The sequence below is a fragment of the Aquarana catesbeiana genome, linkage group LG12 (assembly GCF_042186555.1).
Source record: "Aquarana catesbeiana isolate 2022-GZ linkage group LG12, ASM4218655v1, whole genome shotgun sequence".
In the NCBI taxonomy this organism is placed as follows: Eukaryota; Metazoa; Chordata; class Amphibia; order Anura; family Ranidae; genus Aquarana; species Aquarana catesbeiana.
The window spans coordinates 74,296,143-74,314,876 of record NC_133335.1 but is presented as its reverse complement, the minus strand read 5'-3'; the positions used below and the strand labels follow the sequence as shown (position 1 = coordinate 74,314,876).

The following is an 18,734-nucleotide window of genomic DNA, read 5'->3' as shown; positions in this document are numbered from 1 at the left end:
ATCTCCTGATGAGACCTCTTCATGAGATCTCTAGGTGATGATCATTTGATGAGACCTTTTGATGATGATCTCTTGGTGATACCTCTTCATGGGATCTATCGATGATGATCATTTGATGAGACCTTTTGATGATGACCTCTTGGAGAGACCTCCTCATGAGATCTCTCGATGATGATCATTTGATGAGACCTTTTGATGATGATCTCTTGATGAGAACTCCTAATGAGATCTCTCGATGATAATCATTTGATGAGACCTTTTGATGATGATCTCTTGATGAGACCTCTTCATGAGATCTCTGGATGATGATCATTTGATGAGACCTTTTGATGATGATCTCTTGGTGAGACCTCTTCATGAGATCTCTCGATGATGATCTACATCTCTTGATGATGATCTCTTGACGAGGATCCACAACAAGGACACATTTGAGGACTAGAACTGATCTGTTTTGCCTGTGCCAGCATCTCCCAAACCCCTACTAAAACACAACCATCCTCTGTCTCTAGGAGCCCCTATAGATTCAAGGATGGTACAAAACACACAGATGACTTTTATTTCTCTTTTCAACCCATCTCCCAGGAGGAAGCATCAAAACGCATGATGTCACGGTCCCTCTTGTAAACTTTATTGTAACTCCTTCCGCCGTTTCCATGTTTAGACAATAGGACAAAAGTGTGCAGAACCATAAAATAGAGAATGACCCCCCCCCCCTTTCAATAAAAGGAATTCACGTATACAGTATACAGTCTGTTCACAGTAACCCTAAAAAAACACAAGTGGCTTTTCACTGGGCGCATGCTATCTACATCCTCGCACACACAGAGAATGAGGGGTGCCAGGAACAAAACAAGAGGGGGGCATCTAGCAATGTGTTAGAGAAGGGGGACTACAGCAGAATTAGGCAGTTTCATGTTGTTGGTCTGTTTTTTTATGTCTTGTAGAAAGAAATACAGTAAACCACATAGAGAAATAGTGCACACAAAACTTCTAGAGCAAACCTTCCCCACCAAAACAAAAAAGAAAAACAAAAAACAAAAGAAAAAACAAAACAAAACCCCAAGTTATGATCCACAAAAAGCTATTGCGTTATACACAGACACTAGAAAGTCATTTCCATCCCCCCTACCAGGTGGGAAGACAGCAGGTTGCCTGGTTCTTAGGGGGGCACCGGTCAATTTAGGTATCAAATAGGATGAGTTACAGAGAAAGGGGCGATTTACAGCTACATCTTTTACAGCAACATTGTGCCCCCTTCTGTATCTTTCCAGAAACATTGGTGAGAGCTGGAGAGACAAGTGGCTTTGTCAGTGGGCTTCTCAGTCCAGGCTCTTCTCACCCTTTTGTCCATCCAGAGCCTCATCAGTGTCTTGTTGTGATCTCTCCATTTTCTGTTTCTCCAGTTCCTCCTGCTCACATTTGCTGCTGGGGAACTTATCTTTGTTGTTCTCCTTTTTCCATTTCATTCTCCTGTTCTGGAACCATATTTTCACTTGTCTCTCAGTTAGTCCCAAAGCATGAGACACCTCAATCCGCCGCTTGCGGGTAAGGTAAGGGTTGAAGAGGAATTCTTTCTCCAGCTCTAGGGTTTGGTAGCGGCTGTAGGTCTGTCTACCTCTCCTACGTCCAGCGGCTGCTGAGGAGGAGAAGAGAACAAGAATGAAGGGCTGTAGGCAGCAGCAGGGCACACACAAAGGGGAGGACAGGGGAAGCAGCCATAGGAAGGGGGAACACAACCCCAAAAAAGAGAGACTAAAAAAGCAATGCAAGACACACAAAGGAGAAGGAGAGTGAAAGCAGCAACCAGAAGAAGGAATAATAACTCAAAAAGAGAGGAAATTAAAAAAAGCAATGCATAACACACACAAAGGGATAGGACAGGGGGAACAGTAAAGAGAAGAATGAATAATAACCCAAAAAGAGAGGAAATAAAAAAGCATTGCATGGCACACACAATGGAGTAGGGTAGGGAGAGTAGTGACCAGAAATAGGAATAATAACCCCAAAAGAGAGGAAATAAAAAAGGAATGCATGACACACACAATGGGATAGGTATAGCAAGTAACCAGACGGGAAAACAACAATTAAAAAATAGAAAATAGAAAGCAAAGCAGGACAAACACAAAGGAAAGGACAAGGAAAATAATAATCAGAAGGGGGGCAAACTAAAAAAAAAAAAAGAAAAAAGAAAATAGAAAGCAAAAGCAGGACACATAAACAGGATAGAGAAAGCAGTCATCAGAAGAGGCAAAGTTAACTTAAAAATAAAAAATAAAAAGCAAAGCAGGATACACACGCAGGGAAGGACGTGGAAAGCATTAATCAGATGGGGGAAAAGTAAGAAAAATAAAAATAGGAGGCAATGCAGGACACACATAAAAGGGGAGGACAGGGAAAGCAGTAACCATAGGTGGAAAAAATAACTTAAAAAAGAGAACATGAAAAGCAATGCAGGACACACACAAAGGCAAATGACATAGAAAGCTGCAAGTTAGCAAAAAAAGAGAAAATAAATAAAAAGCAATGTAGAACACACACAAAGGGGGAGGACAGGGAAAGCAGCAATCAGAAGGGGCAAAAAATATCCAAAAACAAGAGAAAATAAATAAAAGCAATGCATGCATTTCCTTTAGTGACACACACTACAAAGGGTTGGGAAATGAGGGCTGGGGGGGAAGTGACCAGCAGTAAAAAAAAAAAAAAAAAAAAAAAGCAAACCTCTCCATCCGGGCAATTAAACTATAAAACAATTCACAAGTGCACAAGTTTAGCCCCCCATAAAACAGTAAAGTGCTAGGGTCACTTGATGGTCTCACTTTGCCCACTTTTTTTATTATTTTTTGCTCACCTTGTGGTCTCATCCAGGGAAAGAGCTGTGTGGGTGAAGGACTCTGCTCTGAGCTCTCTGCTTCTTCCCCCAGGCCAGCTGAGGCCAGCTTACAGTCGGTGTATTGCACTAGATCCGAATCCTGGCTGCTGCTGAACAGGCTCTGCCTTTGCAAAGGGTCGTATCCGTAGAAGCTGCCGGGGTCCCCATGACAGGTCACAGCGCAGGGGTTCTGCTGGTAAGGGGGTGAGGACAGGGAAGACGTTCCATGGTAAAAGTCCTGGATCTGGCTAGGGTGCTGAAAAGTGCCCCCAGCACCGGGTCCATACACCACTGTGGGTCTGCCTCCTAGATCCTGGGCAAAGCCACAATCATAATAATTGGGGCGCAAAGATTCCCCTGCCTTGTACTTGGAGAAGAGTGAATTAACAAAATAAGAACTCATTTCTTTTTTTTTTTTTGTTTCTTTTAATGCTTAAAAGCAGGAAAAAAAGGGGTTCCTGGCTTGGTGTGTCTGTGATTTCCAGGAATATAAAAAGAAAAAGATACAATCAAAAGTCTATGCCTGGATGATATTGCATCCCTTGTTTTTTTGTTTTTTGTTTTTTTTTTTGGATTAAAAAAAAAATAACCACTTAAAGGATATGTCGCTTTACATTTCCAAGAAGGGATTGCCAGTTCATAAACAGTTTCAGTGATTTACTTCGCAGCAAATGACTTGTTTCATATTTTGCAGCGTCTTTTCACGAACATTTGCATCTATTACCAAAGCCTGCTCCTATTGGCTCCTATTGGCTTCTAGCGCTCCACACGGACTGTGCGCAGGATAGGGAGAGGAGAAGAGGAGATGGAGCAGAGAGGAGGAGAGGTGGAGAAAATATACGGATTAAATATGTTTAACTACCTCCTCTAATGAGATATCCCCACATCACAACAAATCACCTACCTTAGCCCACCCCAAAGATTGATTTTTTTTCTTTGGGGGGGGGGGGGGAGTGCTGGAAATTATAAAAAAAAGAAGGACATTTAGTCATTAATTTGTAAAAAAAAAAAAATTTAACGAGGCAGTTTTAGCCTTTTTAAATGTCAGGGTCGGTTTAGAAAACTGTAAAAGTACAACGATTTAATTGCCACGAGTTTTTAGAGGGTCCAATAAATGTAATTGGGATTTTAATACAAGTTATCAAATCATACAGTTTCTTAGGCTAAACATATTTTACAACAAACGAGCCAGTCATATTTAACATTTTAATGATCAATTCCCCCTATTATTGATCAAGGGTTGGAGCTGTTCACACGTCAAAGAATGGAGTTTGTTCATCGCCCCCCCCCCCCCCCAAACCCAACAACAAAAAAAAAAGCCTGTAAACTGTTTAGCGGACTATAAAAAGCTATAAAGCTGAGATGTTGATGTTGTTTATGTCGCAGAATATAAAAAGCGTTAGCGGTTTATGAGACTCTTCCAGGACTGCGATAAAACAGGCGCTTCTTCCATTCACACCCTGCGAATGATTACTGCAAGATGCTGCAAGTGTCAATGGCGAATTAAAATAATGATTGTTTTCCGAACAACTCTTCTCCTTGGTTTTCTTCATGTTTATTTTATTTTTTATTTCGAGTTTAAACATTTCCACTTGAAGATGTCACTTATTGGAAGGACATGCCAGGGACCCAACACGGAGTCCAGGCACTGGCCCCTGCCCCCCCCCCCGACCTTTGTAAACTATCAGGTCCTTATCACCCACTAAAGATAAAAATCATTCATATATACCCATTGCTTCAAAGCCAATGTGGTGGGTGCTGTTTGAACCCCAGTGTACTGCGCTGCGCCTGCTGTTGGCGTCTCTTGAGTGCACATGAACTGGGCCACCTCGGTTGTGTGTTACTTGGAGGTTAGGAGGTTTGTGTGTTTTTGCAGCACTTTTATTCAAGACTGCGAAATACACAATATTGTATAAATATTCGGCCAATCGAATGTGTATTCATTGTAACATCTATGCATATTTAAATCTATCTATCTACACACTAGCTATATATCTATAGACATTCTAATTGGTATCTAACCATCTATATTTCCAAGTCCATCTATCTATATGCTGTATGCATCCATATTTATCCATCCTTATTCTAATATATATATATATTTATGTAACCATCAGCATTTTATCTATCTATCTATCTATCTATCTATCTATCTATCTATCTATCTATCTATCTATCTATCATCTATCTATATTCAATCATTCTATCTATCTATCTACTTATTTAACAATCTGATTTCATAATCCGTTAACATACAATCTATCTATTTACTTACCTATAATCTATCTATCTATCTATCTATCTATCTATCTATCTATCTATCTATCTATCTATCTATCTATCTATCTATCTATCTATCTATCTATTTATCCATCCTTATAAATCCATACATCCGCCTATTCATTGTCTATCTATCTATCTATCTATCTATCTATCTATCTATCTATCTATCTATCTATCTATCTATCTATCTGCATTTCTATAGTCTATTCATCTATGTATCTTGTATCTATATATCTATCAATCGTCAAGCATTATATTTATTTATCCACCCATCTATTCTTATTCAGTTATTCTATCTATTTAACTATCTATCTATCTATCTATCTATCTATCTATCTATCTATCTATCTATCTATCTATCTATCTATCTATTTATCCATTCTTATAAATCCATACATCCGCCTATTCATAGTCTGTCTGTCTATCTATCTATCTATCTATCTATCTATCTATCTATCTATCTATCTATCTATCCAAATTCTATCTATATATCTATCTTTCCATCCATCCATATTCTATCTATCTGTCTTTGAGCTATCTATCTATCTATCCATCTATTCATTATCTATCTATCTATCTATCTATCTATCTATCTATCTATCTATCTATCTATCTATCTATCTATCTATTTATCCATTCTTATAAATCCATACATCCGCCTATTCATAGTCTGTCTGTCTATCTATCTATCTATCTATCTATCTATCTATCTATCTATCTATCTATCTATCTATCTATCTATCCAAATTCTATCTATATATCTATCTTTCCATCCATCCATCCATCCATATTCTATCTATCTGTCTTTGAGCTATCTATCTATCTATCTATCTATCTATCTATCTATCTATCTATCCATCTATTCATTATCTATCTATCTATCTATCTATCTATCTATCTATCTATCTATCTATCTATCTATCTATCTATCTATCTATCTAAGCTCTGAGGGTAGAGATAAGTATTTATGGCTCAGTCGTGGCCTCCTGTCTTAAAACATAAAAGGAAAATCACATCTTTTGTGTCTTCGACGTAACTCACTGCAATCTACACCTCCAAAGTAAACCTGGAACATATCTTCCCATAAAGGCCTAAGCGCTGTATACCGGTTAAATATAGATGAGTGCACTGGGACACATTAATAGGCAATGGCGATATATTTATTCCTAAAATACTGCCTTTAAACTGGGAGAAGAGATTTTCTTTCTTCAGTAAAACGTTTCTTCGAGCTGAAGAGGGCCGGGAATAAACCGCTTCTGAAATGGTTTGCTCTATTTGAATCATTTACAATAATTTGAATCAATTGTTTATAGGTGCTGGGTAATGGCTACCAATAGGATCGTAACAGGGGTTTACAAAAATGGTGCAACAGTCCCTTGTTATACAGCAGAAGTTTGTTTTTGTTTTTTTTTCAGATTTATTAAACAAAAAATTTGAGCAAATGGAAGATGAATTAGTCCATACTCTGGGGTAGGAATATATGTAATTTAAAACACACACACTTGTTCTTCTACCCAGTTGTCTGATGGGGTAACGTTGCTTAGACCTCTCTTGAGCCCACTGTATCGCAAATGAAACGGATCCCTCTAATAAATTAAGGATTATGGCAAAATATGCCCCACAGATTTAAAGGTTATGGTAACATTATCTCTCATTGGGAAATTAAGCAACACAAGCATCATGGTCCTTTCTTTAACGTTCAACATTCTTCCATATAATCATGCTAATTAGGGTCTGGAGTAAAGAGATTATACTTCTAAAGTACCATATTCATCTTATGTGATTAAATCTTGATGTAATAGTCCCCTTGAATGAGTTCACAGCCTCCTTGCTAGTGGGTGACCACTGATGACCACTGACGTCACAGGGTACCCTGTTTTTGGAAGCCTCTGTATAATTAAATGCAATCTGCAGGGAAGAATTTCCCCAAGACGGTTTCCAACTCTTCCTTCCAACACTCATCATCCCACAGTGCTATTGTTCACTAATTTACTGATTGTTAAAACGTTTTACAGTGCAATAAAGCTGAATTATTTACAGAAGTTACATTTATAAGATATCTCCCTTTTTTATGCTTTTTTTTTCTTATGACGATGATCAGATATAGAAAAAAAATGTAAAAAAAATGAGTATGTTGTGTATCACTCCATATAAATGCTTACAACCCAGCAAAACAAATCAAAGACCAAGAGCGCCACCTTGTGTGCATTTCTGCGTAATGCGCTTGGTAAACTGAAAAGTGTCAAAACTTTTTTTTAATTTTTTTTTAACTAAAACACAGTATTTATAAAAAAATAAAATAAAAAAAAAAAAACAGCAGGGTGTTTTTGAGGATAAATGCTAATGCTTTTTCAACCAAGAGCCTAGGAGATGCCTCCTGGGTGGTAATAAACAGTGTTTGAAAAGAAGGATTTTTTTTTGGTAAGTTAGTAGATAGAGAAGAAGGGCTGTGCTGGGAGAGAGAATGGCCAGTTCATGTATGATACTGATAAAGAAAACACAATTTCAGACGTCTCGCCAGAGTTCGCTTGTTTGAAAGTTTATTGCTTGAATTCTTGCAGCCAGGAATTGCTGAAGAAAAAAAAAAAAGAACAAAGACATTAACCCCCAGAGAGGAGTTTCCAAGGCTTCTGAAAAGGAGGGGAAAGAAAGCAAAGGCGAAGTTCCCAGCTTCCTTCTGCCTCATCATATATTTTGTCTGAGGCTGTTGAAAGGTATTTACATGTTGTGTTCAATCCCAATCCTCTCCAGCCAAGGGAACTTCCTTGCAGTCTCCTCACTTCTCTGCCTATAAACTTTTACAGCCGTTATATTCTTTTATGACAGAGCACTAAACGGAATTTTCCTTTTTATCGCTAGCACTTTGCTTTTTAAGCCTATCATCCCTCTTTGTTTTCTCAAAGAATTATGCAAATGGACTTTTGTGAAAAAAAGAGAAGGGAAACAGCATAGCCAAACTTTTAAAGAATGCCAACAGCCCCCTCTATCAATCGCCTTTATCTATCTGTGTTTTCCTTGGGTGATAAAAGTCCTATTATTTCTCAATTGATGCAGTTAGAAAATAGAATATTAAAGGGGTAGTAGTCACTGGTGCTACTGCAGACAGAAGAGATATAGGGGGTTTAGAAGACACTTTCCATAAATCAGACCTCTGCTATATATACACCCAGTGCAATCTTCGCCAAACACCTTCTATGTATTTTATTCACTGGCTAAATATATATAAATATCTATCTATATAGATATCTAGATATATCTAGATATATCTGGATATATATCTATATATATAGACCCGTATAGATATCTATCTATCTATATAGATATATATATATATATATATATATCTATATAGATATATATATATATATATATATAGATATATATATATATATATATATATATCTATATATATATATCTATATAGATAGATAGATAGATAGATAGATAGATAGATAGATAGATAGATAGATAGATAGATAGATAGATAGATAGATAGATAGATAGATAGATCTCTCTCTTTATCTCTCTCCCTCTCTCTCTCTCTCTCTCTCTATATATATATATATATATACAGATAGATAGATAGATAGACAGGTAGATAGATAGACAGACAGACAGACAGACAGATAGACAGATAGACAGATAGACAGATAGACAGATAGATAGATAGATAGATAGATAGATAGATAGATAGATAGATAGATAGATAGATAGATAGATAGATAGATAGATAATACCAAATTGTTAACGTTTGTACAGAAAAAAAACATAAAGGGAAAAAATGTAGACAATGTAATAATGTATCCAATAATTCTAAAAGAATGATTCACTAGTTTAATACAATTTTGGGAAAAATAAACATCACAACACAAACGGATATTTTACACCATCCTCGCATTGTAAACTGTTTAAAAATGCAGGAAAAAAAAACAAAAAACAAAAAAACAAACAAACATTTATATATAGTAACACAACAACAAAATATTTCAAGTATATTTTTTTCCCCAAACATAGACAATATACAAATAGATTTACTTGGCACAAGAACAACAAAATCTACAGCTCAAACTTAAATTCACAATAAATTAGAAATGACTAAGTCCTAAAGAGACAATTGCTGTCTGCATGTTTATTTTTTTTTCTTTTCTTTAAAAAAAAAGAGATTTTTTAAAACTTTTCCCTCTTTTTTTGTTTTCTAAAAAACTATTTTAGCAAATCGTGGACATCCAGTGTGCTTTCTGTTATTTTGGCTCAGTATATAAAAGTGAGTTAACATGAGTTTGCTGGTAGAGCGTTTAATAATAGAGGAAGTCAAAACTAAATATATATATTTATTACACCTCTTTATGATGCTGATGAATGATATGAGGCTGTAGTTTATTGTCTGATCTCCTTTTTAGGGTTGATATACAACAGGGTTTATTTTTAAAGTGGCACATGTTTTATTCAAGCACCCAACGTGGCAAATATTTTATTCAGGGATTGTTTTTTTAAAATGTAACATTCATGGTTGGGCATCTGTACTGAATGAACACTGTAAAAAAAAATTAATTAATCTCCCCCTAGTTTCCTTAAATAGAGCTATCACCCTTTCAGGGCTAACTAAATTCACTAATTTGCCTATTAAATAACAGAGGGTCCTTTTCAAACTCCTTCTGAACATTTAGCACAGAAAATAATAGTGGTGTATGATAGCTTACAACCTGGTATATCATGCAAAAAAAAAAAAAAAGATGGGTGAGTCTTATTCAATTTTAATTAAGATATTGAAATCATAAATAGGGAGCAGGTGCATTTTGAGGGGGCGGAGGAGAGATTAATCTTTCCCCTGTTCCTTGTTCATCTTCTTCATTTTCATCCTGCGGTTCTGAAACCAGATTTTGACCTGTCTTTCGCTCAGGTTAAGCAGCCTGGCCACCTCATGTCTCCTGTCCCTGGTCAGGTACATATTAAACAGAAACTCTTTCTCCAGTTCCAGGGTCTGGTACTTGGTGTAGGGGCATCTCTTCTTCCTGGAGGACCTGGCGTGCAACCAGTTAGCTGAAGGGTCTGCTGTAAAGAAAAATGATATGTTTCATATTATATACCAACATTCACATTAACCACAACAAAGAAATGTTAAAGAAAAAATAAATACAATTATATATATATATGGTGTATGCATTGCCCCTAAACCTTCTTTCTGATAGACACTCACACGCACACATGTAGATAAATTTTATATATATATATATATATATATATATATATATATATATATATATATATATATATATATACACATCATTGTTTCATATGTATGCTGTGTATATATATATATATATATATATATATATATATATATATATATATATATATATATATATATATATATATATGGTAGTTAAAAAATATTTTTTTGTAGTAGTAATAATAATAATAATAATAGAAATGTATCCACAAAAAAACACACACACACAGATATATATATGTATATATATGTATGTAGCTGTAGTGTTTTTAATAGTAACAATATAAATGTATTTACACATTTAAATATTCTAACATTTTTTTTAATTTTTTTTTTTTTTTATATATGGATAACGTGTGATTAAAACATTTCAGTAAAATAGCATCTCGAGTTAAAACTATGCATTTTCTTCAGATGTGATAAAAAAATAATGGTTATTATTCAAATAAAGATTACTAGTGTTACAGATTTGTTCGTGTTGTTGCTAATATTGGTTTATAACTTGCTTTAAGCTTTTAACACGCATCGCCATTAAGGACAATATAAAAATCCCTTTCATTAAAGTCAGAGAACACGTTGTGGGCTCATAAAAAATAGATGAAAGTCTGTATTCCCTGCCCTGTCTGGCAGAATATACAGGCTGCTTCCTTCCTTGGGCAACTTTTGTGCCTGAGATAGCGCCTGCATTGCGACCGTCTCCTTATCATTTGCAGGAAAATTAAATATTTAAGAGAATTAAATCACTTAATAATTAATAGGTGTTAATACTGCTGCATTTCAAGAATGCTGGAAGTCAATTTTATTTTCCTGCAAATATTTTCTCTTTTTTTCGGGCAGCATTCCAGTATATATATATATATATATATATATATATATATATATATTTATTATACAAACTCATTTAAAATATGAATATTTTATTTATTTATACTTTTATTTTTTTTAAGAAATAGATCAAACCTGGACAAGCTGTATTCACTGTGCAGTTGTAAATAATTGGAAGTTATGTTATATTTAAAAAATGTCTTTTTTTTGCAGCAATGCTATCAGTTTTGGGCTGAGGGTCCAACAAAATAGATTGAAGCCATAAATTATATGAAGTTCTGAAATTAAAAAAAAAAGCTTTTAGCTTTTATCACACCAGATGAGTGTTTGGTAAACAGTCTGTTCATCTCAAGCTGCATCAGAATTTTTTTTTCCTCAACGACTGTACCCTGGACCCATGCCCAGTTTTTTTGAAAAACACCTCTTTAAAGTGTGGTTTAAGTTGCATGCATAATACCCACATTTATCAAGCTAAAATGTTTTTACCGATCATTGAATCGCCTATTGCTTAATATTAGTGTATAATACAAGGTAGCACGTGTGCTATAAAATATATATCCATGCCGTTAAGAAGATGATGGGGAATGGTATTAAGTGGAGCTGATCAATCATTTTACCTGGCTGGACCAGATAAATGAGCTTGCATTGTCCTTAGCAATCAGGGCACACGGCTGAAGTGACAAGGCTACAAGAGGAGACTAATTCAACATTTGTTAAGTCGAAAAAACAAGTCTGGGAGCACAAGATGAATATTTTACAGTGCAGATGAGGTTGGCAAGTTGTGCTCATCTTTATATGTTGTTTAGTTTTATTACTAGGCTGTTATGGGTGAGTTGTAGCTCAGGTTCTACTCTTCTATAGTTGTTGGCAACTATAGTTGTTGCTGGTAGTAAAAAGAGATGTCTGGTGACTGGGCTATGCCCTGGTCAATGCACGTGGCCATGGTGCTTACAGGCAGAATTTAGGGACAGGATCTGAGGTTTGCTTGTTGTGTACATATTTATATGTGGTTTAGTTTTATTACTAGGCTGTTATGGATTAGTTGTGGTGCAGGTTCTACTCTCCCATCATTTTTGGCTGATCTCTGGGCACTGTACTTGTCTATGGTGTGTCCATACAGAATGCTGGGACTTGATCAGAGATTTCCTTCTTGTGTTCATATTTATATGTGGTTTAGTTTTATTACTAGGCTGTTATGGATGAGTTATGGTGCAGGTTCTTCTCTTCCATAGTTATTTTGGTTGTGCCCTGGTCACTGTACGTGTCTATGGTGTGAGCAGATGTTTAGACAATATACTATGTAATAGACTACATACAGTGCACTTTTTAATGCAGTTTATTGTGTTTATTGCAAGCTGTGTTCATTTTTTTTAAGAATGGCTGGCTGTTTATAGATGAGTTTTTGGCTGATCCCTGGGCACTGTACTTGTCTATGATGTGTCCATACAGAATGGTGGGACATGATCAGAGATTTCCTTCTTGTGTTTATATTTATATGTGGTTTAGTTTTATTACTAGGCTGTTATAGATGAGTTGTGGTGCAGGTTCTAGTCTCCGATAGTTTTTGGCTGTCTCCTGGTCACTGTTCATGTCTATAGTGTGTGCAGCCTAATGTTGCGACAGGATTGGAGTTTTCATTGTTGTGCTCATATCTTTATGTGGTTTATTTTTTACTATTAGGAATGACTAGTTGTTATGGATGAGTTGTGCTGCAGATTCAACTCTCCTGTAGTTTTTGGCAGTGCCCTGGTCATTGCATATGTGTATGGCGTGTGCAGCGTATTTTAGGACAGGATCAGAGTTCTCATTGTTGTGTTCATATTTATATGTGGTAGTTTTATTAGGTGGCTGGTTGTTATAAATGAGTTGTGGTGCAAGTTCTACTCTCCTATATTTTTTGGGCTGTCTGATAGAGAGAGGAGAATTCTGATGAGCTGTGTCACTGTACATGTTTATGGTGTGTGCGGGCAGAATGTAGGGAAAGGACCTTGCTGTGTACAGTGCACTTTATTTTTTTATTGCAGTCTTTTGTGTGTATTGCAAGCTCTATTCATATGTATATGTGGTTTTATTTTAGTACTAGGGATAGCAGGTTGTTATGGATGAGTTGTGGTACAGGTTATAGTCTCCTATAGTTTTTGTGGTCACTGTACATGTCTATGGTGTGTGCAGTCCGAATGTTGGGACAGGATCAGAGGTTTCCTGGTTGTGCTCATAATTATATGTTGTTTAGTTTTATAACTAGGGGTAGCTGGTTGTCATGGCTGAGTTATGGCGCAAGTCTACTCTCCTATAATGTTTTTAGTCACTATACGTGTTTATGGCGTGTGTAGGAATAATGTTGGCACAGGATAAGATATTTCCTGCTTGTGTTCATAATGATATGGGCTTTAGTTGTATTACTAGGGGTAGCTGGTTGTTATGGATGAGTTGTGGTACATATTCCAGTCTCCTATATAGTTTGTTGGTCATCTGTACATTTCTATGGTGTGTATAGGAATAATGTTGGTACAGGAACAGATATTTCCTTTTTGTGTTCATAATTCTATGTGGTTTAGTTTCATTACTAAGGATGACTGTCTGTTATGGATGAGTTATGGTGCAGGTCTACTCTACCATTAAAGTTTGTTAGTCACTGTACATGGTGTGTGTGTGAGCATAATGTAGGGATAGGATCAGAGGTTTCCTGTTTGTGTTCATATTTATATGTCGTTTAGTTTTATTACTAGGGATGGCTGGTTGTTATGGATGAGTTGTGGTACAGGTCTGCTCTCCGATAGTGATTTAGTCACTATACATGTCTATGGTGTGTGTAAGCAAAATGTTGGTACATGATCAGATTCCCTGCTTGTATTCACAATTATATGTGCTTTCGTTGTATTACTAGGGATGTCTGGTTGTTATGGATAAGTAACGGTGCAGGTTCTACTCTCCTATAGTTTTTTTTAGTCACTGACACTGTACATGTTTATAGTGTGTGTATACATACATGTTTATAGGTGCTTTAGTTTTATTACTATAGGGATGTCTGGTTGTTATAGATAAGTAATGGTGCAGGTTCTACACTTCTATGTTTTTTTGTAGTCACTGTACAAATCTATGGTGTGTGTAAGCATAATGTTGGTACAGTTTTCAAGATTTCATTGTAGTGTATATATTTATAAGTGCTTTACTACTAGGGATGTCTATGGTGTGTGTAAATATAATGTTGGTACATGATCGGAGATTTTCTGTTTGTGTTCAAAATTCTATGTGATTTTAGTTGTATTACTAGGGATGTCTGTTATGGATGAGTTGTGGTGCAGGTCTACTCTTCTATCGTTTTTTAGTCACTGTACATGTCTATGGTGTGTGTAGGAATAATATTGATAAAGGATCAGATATTTCCTGCTTGTGTTTATATTTATATGTGAATTGTATTACTAAATATGGTGGGTTGTTATGGATGATTTATGGTGCAGGTCTACTCTCATATAGTTTTTTAGTCACTGTACATGTCTATAGTATGTGTAGGCATAATGTAGGGACAGGATCAGAGATTTCCTGGTTGTGTACATAATGACATGTAGTTTCGTTTTATTACTAAGGGTGGCTGGTTGTTATTGATGAGTTGTGGTGCAGGTCTACTCTCCCATAGTTCTTTAGTCACTGTACATGTCATTAGTATGTGTAGGCATAATGTAGGGGCAGGATCAGATATTCCCTGCTTGTGTACATATTCATATGTAATTTAGTTGAGTATGAGTTCTGGTCCAGGGTCTGCTCTCCTATAGTTGTTGGCTGTGCCCTGGTCCCTGTACATGTCTATACTATATATAGAAATAATGTTGGGACAGGATCAGAGTTTTCCCGGCTGTCTTCATATTTATATGTAGTAATTTTATGTATGAGTTGTGGTCCAGGTCTGCTCTCCTATAGCTGTGTCCTGGTCCCTGTTCATGTCTATAGTGTGTATAGGCATAATATTGATACAGGGTCAGAGATTTCCTGTTTGTATTCATATTTATATGTGATTTTAGTTGTATTACTAGGGATGACTGTCTTTTATGTATGAGTTGTGGTGCAGGTTCTACTCTCCTATAGCTGTGTCCTGGTCCTTGTACATGTCTATAGTATATGTAGGCATGATGTTGGGACAGGATCAGAGTTTTCCTGGTTGTGTTATTATTTATATGTAGTTTAGTTTTATGTATGAGTTGTGGTGCAGATCTACTTTCCTATAGCTGTGTCCTGGTCCCTGTTCCTGTCTATAGTATATGTAGCCATAATGTTGGAACCGGATCAGAGATTTCCTGCTTGTGTTCATATTTATATGTAGTTTAGTTGTATTACTAGAGATGGTTGGATGTTATGTATGAGTTATGGTGCAATTCTACTCTGCTACAGCTGTGTTCTGGCCCCTGTACATGTCTATAGTATATGTTGGCATAATTTTGGGACTGGATCAGAGATTTCCTTCTTGTGTTCATATTTATATGTTGTTTAGTTGTATTACTAGGGATGGTTGGAAGTTATGTAAGAGTTATGGTGCAGGTTAGTTTAGTCTCCTATAGTTGTTGGCTGTGTCCTTGTCCCTGTACATGTCTATAGTATATGTAAGCATAATGTTGGGACAGGATCAGAGTTTTCCTGGTTGAGTTCATATTTATATGTAGTTTAGTTGTATGTATGAGTTGTGGTGCAGGTTCTGCTCTCCTATAGCTGTGTCCTGGCCCCTATACATATCTATAATATATGTAGGCATAATGTTGGGACAGGATCAGAGTTTTCCTGGTTATGTTTATATTTATATGTAGTTTAGTTGTATGTATGAGTTGTGGTGCAGGTTTTGCTCTCCTATAGCTGTGTCCTGGCCCCTATACATGTCTATAATATATGTAGGCATAATGTTGGGACAGGATCAGAGTTTTCCTGGCTATGTACATATTTATATGTAGTTTAGTTGTATGTATGAGTTGTGGTGCAGGTTCTGCTCTCGTATAGCTGTGTCCTGGCCCCTATACATGTCTATAGTATATGTAAGCATAATGGTGGACCGGATCAGAGATTTCCTTACACTTTTTTTATTGCAGTCTATTGTGTAGCACTTCCTTAGCTATATAACTTACTTTGATGTGGCCTGTCTTTGTCCTCGCTTCCTTCGCACACTTTATTGTCCTGGAAAGTGGGCCTCTCATTAGGCTCCGGCTCCCTGGCAGCAGGCGGCTCTAGGCTGTACTCCTGGGCTCCCAACTTGTGCAGGTCTCCGGGGTGCTGACCCAACAGCGGTTCAGTCTTCACAGCTCCCGGTCCGGTGTCAGCCCTGGGCAGCGGCTCCAGCCAGCCCCGTAAGTACCTGGTCTCGGAAGTGGGGGCGCCCTGCTGGAGGTAGGGGTGGTAGATAGGCGGCAGGGGAGAAGCGCTGTGGGGGTTCAGGGGGGTCCAGGAGGCGCTGAACACGGGGGGTTTGGGCTGAAAGCTACAAGAAGGGAAGTCCAGGCTGTCAGAGAGCGCCGCCGGCCGGGGGCTGGGGTACTGTCCAGAGAATTTGGGTGCTGGAGGCTCCTCGCTCTCGGGGCTAATGATGGACTCCACAAAGTAGTTACTCAGCGCTCCAGAAATGGACATTCTTGGACATCATACAAACCAAAAATACACGACAGATGCAACGAAAAAAAAAAAAAAATTTAGGATCTCCCCGACCTAACTTCCTAAGCCAACAAAAGTACACTTGGGCTGCTTGCCTTGTGAGCTCCTGGCAAATGATTGGTCAAACTTTATCCGTGTGCCTGATAAAGCGTCACAGAGCCATCAATCAATCGGAGGGGCCGCACGGAGCTGTCAGCATTCATATCAAGGAGGCTATTGTTTTATGTGGATGAGGCTGCTGCACGCCTGAGACCCGACCAAGCAGATCCTACACTGCACACAGCAGCCTGCACCCCACTGCACCCTACATCCTGCACCCCACTGCACCCCACACCCTGCACCCCACATCCTGCACCGCAGCTATCCCTCCTGCACACCGAGGATGGGCTGCACACAGCTTCAGCCACATCGCTTGCACTTCTGGGCATCTCCACCATGTCTGTGCGCAAAGGGTTAACCCCCCCAAAATCGGGCTTTTTACCTGCCACATCCACACTATTATGATTTTTTTTAATGATTATGATAAGGAAGTGACTATTTCCTTCTGATGGTTCCTGGGCAAGGCACCAGGGAGTGACGAAAGATAAATACTATTTGTACAAAGTAAATCCACTCATTTACAGGCTCATAAATGGATGACACAGCCCATATACTTAAGTATGCAAAAATCTACAACGTCAGCCTTCACCCAACAATACAGCTTCAATATTCATAACCCCAGTCCCACACTCACTCACCTACCACTATAAAATAAAGTATACACATCCACTAGGATGGGTCCTAATAGAATATGTAGTTATTATATCAGTGAAGGTGGGACAGGGTGGTACAAGGTACAGGTGAATTCATAAGTCTATCCAAAATATACTCTACTGATGTATAAAATGTAATCTATCCAATATATACTCTGCTTGTCTGATCTGTGAAATCAAATCAATCCAATATATACTCTGCTTGTCTGATCTAAGAAACTAAACTATTCAAAATATACTCTGCTTGTCTGATCTGTGAAATCAAATCAATCCAAAATATACTCGGCTTGTCTGATCTGTGAAATCAAATCAATCCAAAATATACTCGGCTTGTCTGATCTGTGAAATCAAATCAATCCAAAATATACTCGGCTTGTCTGATCTGTGAAATCAAATCAATCCAAAAAATACTATGCCTGTCTGATCTATGAAATAACGAATTACATAACTAAAAATATTGCAAAAAGGCTTCACATATGTATGCAAATTAAAGGACTATTCACAAAAATATCCAGCTTTCACACATGATTTTGCATACTTATACTATATTGTATTGCATTATAATACACATAAGTAATGTGAATTTTCTTTGGGGGCTCAGTATACATTTATAAACTCAAAGAGACACACGTTTAATAATAATCAGTTTTCACATTGGTTCTACATACTTATTGACATGTATGTATATACAAACCAATATAAGACACATAAGTAATATGGATTTTTTGGGGGCTCAGTATACATTTAAAAACTCAAATTAGAGACTTAAGTTTAATAATATCCAGCTTTCACATTGATTTTGCCTATTTATTAGCATATGTGTATATAGAAACATATAAGACACTTAAGTATTGTGGGTTTTCTTTGGGGTTTATATTTGTAAACTCAAATTAAAGGCATAGGTTTAATAATATCCAGCTTTTACATTGATTTTGCCTACTTATTGGCATATGTGAATATACATACACATAAGTAATGTGTATTTTCTTTGGGGGCACGTTTATAAACTCAAATTAGAGACATAAGTTTAATAATATCCAGTTTTCATATTGATTTTGCTTACTTATTGACATATGCGATTATACATACCAATATAAAGACACATGTGGATTTTCTTTGGGGGCTCAGTGTATAATAATATAATAAA

At 36.9% G+C, this 18,734-nt stretch overlaps 2 protein-coding genes across 2 annotated transcripts; both read right to left on the bottom strand.

Annotated features, from left to right (window-relative positions):
- Positions 1–619: 619 nt before the first annotated feature.
- On the bottom strand, positions 620–3,605 carry HOXB8 (homeobox B8). Its single transcript, XM_073608055.1, has 2 exons — positions 2,849–3,605; positions 620–1,636 (listed from the first exon to the last, which is right to left on the bottom strand). The coding sequence occupies exons 1-2, from the start codon at positions 3,270–3,272 to the stop codon at positions 1,320–1,322; spliced, it is 741 nt and encodes a 246-aa protein (XP_073464156.1). The 5' UTR covers positions 3,273–3,605; the 3' UTR covers positions 620–1,319.
- A 5,427-nt stretch (positions 3,606–9,032) lies between these two features.
- HOXB9 (homeobox B9) lies at positions 9,033–17,167 on the bottom strand. Its single transcript, XM_073607163.1, has 2 exons — positions 16,316–17,167; positions 9,033–10,204 (listed from the first exon to the last, which is right to left on the bottom strand). The coding sequence occupies exons 1-2, from the start codon at positions 16,812–16,814 to the stop codon at positions 9,969–9,971; spliced, it is 735 nt and encodes a 244-aa protein (XP_073463264.1). The 5' UTR covers positions 16,815–17,167; the 3' UTR covers positions 9,033–9,968.
- Between the last annotated feature and the right edge of the window lie 1,567 nt (positions 17,168–18,734).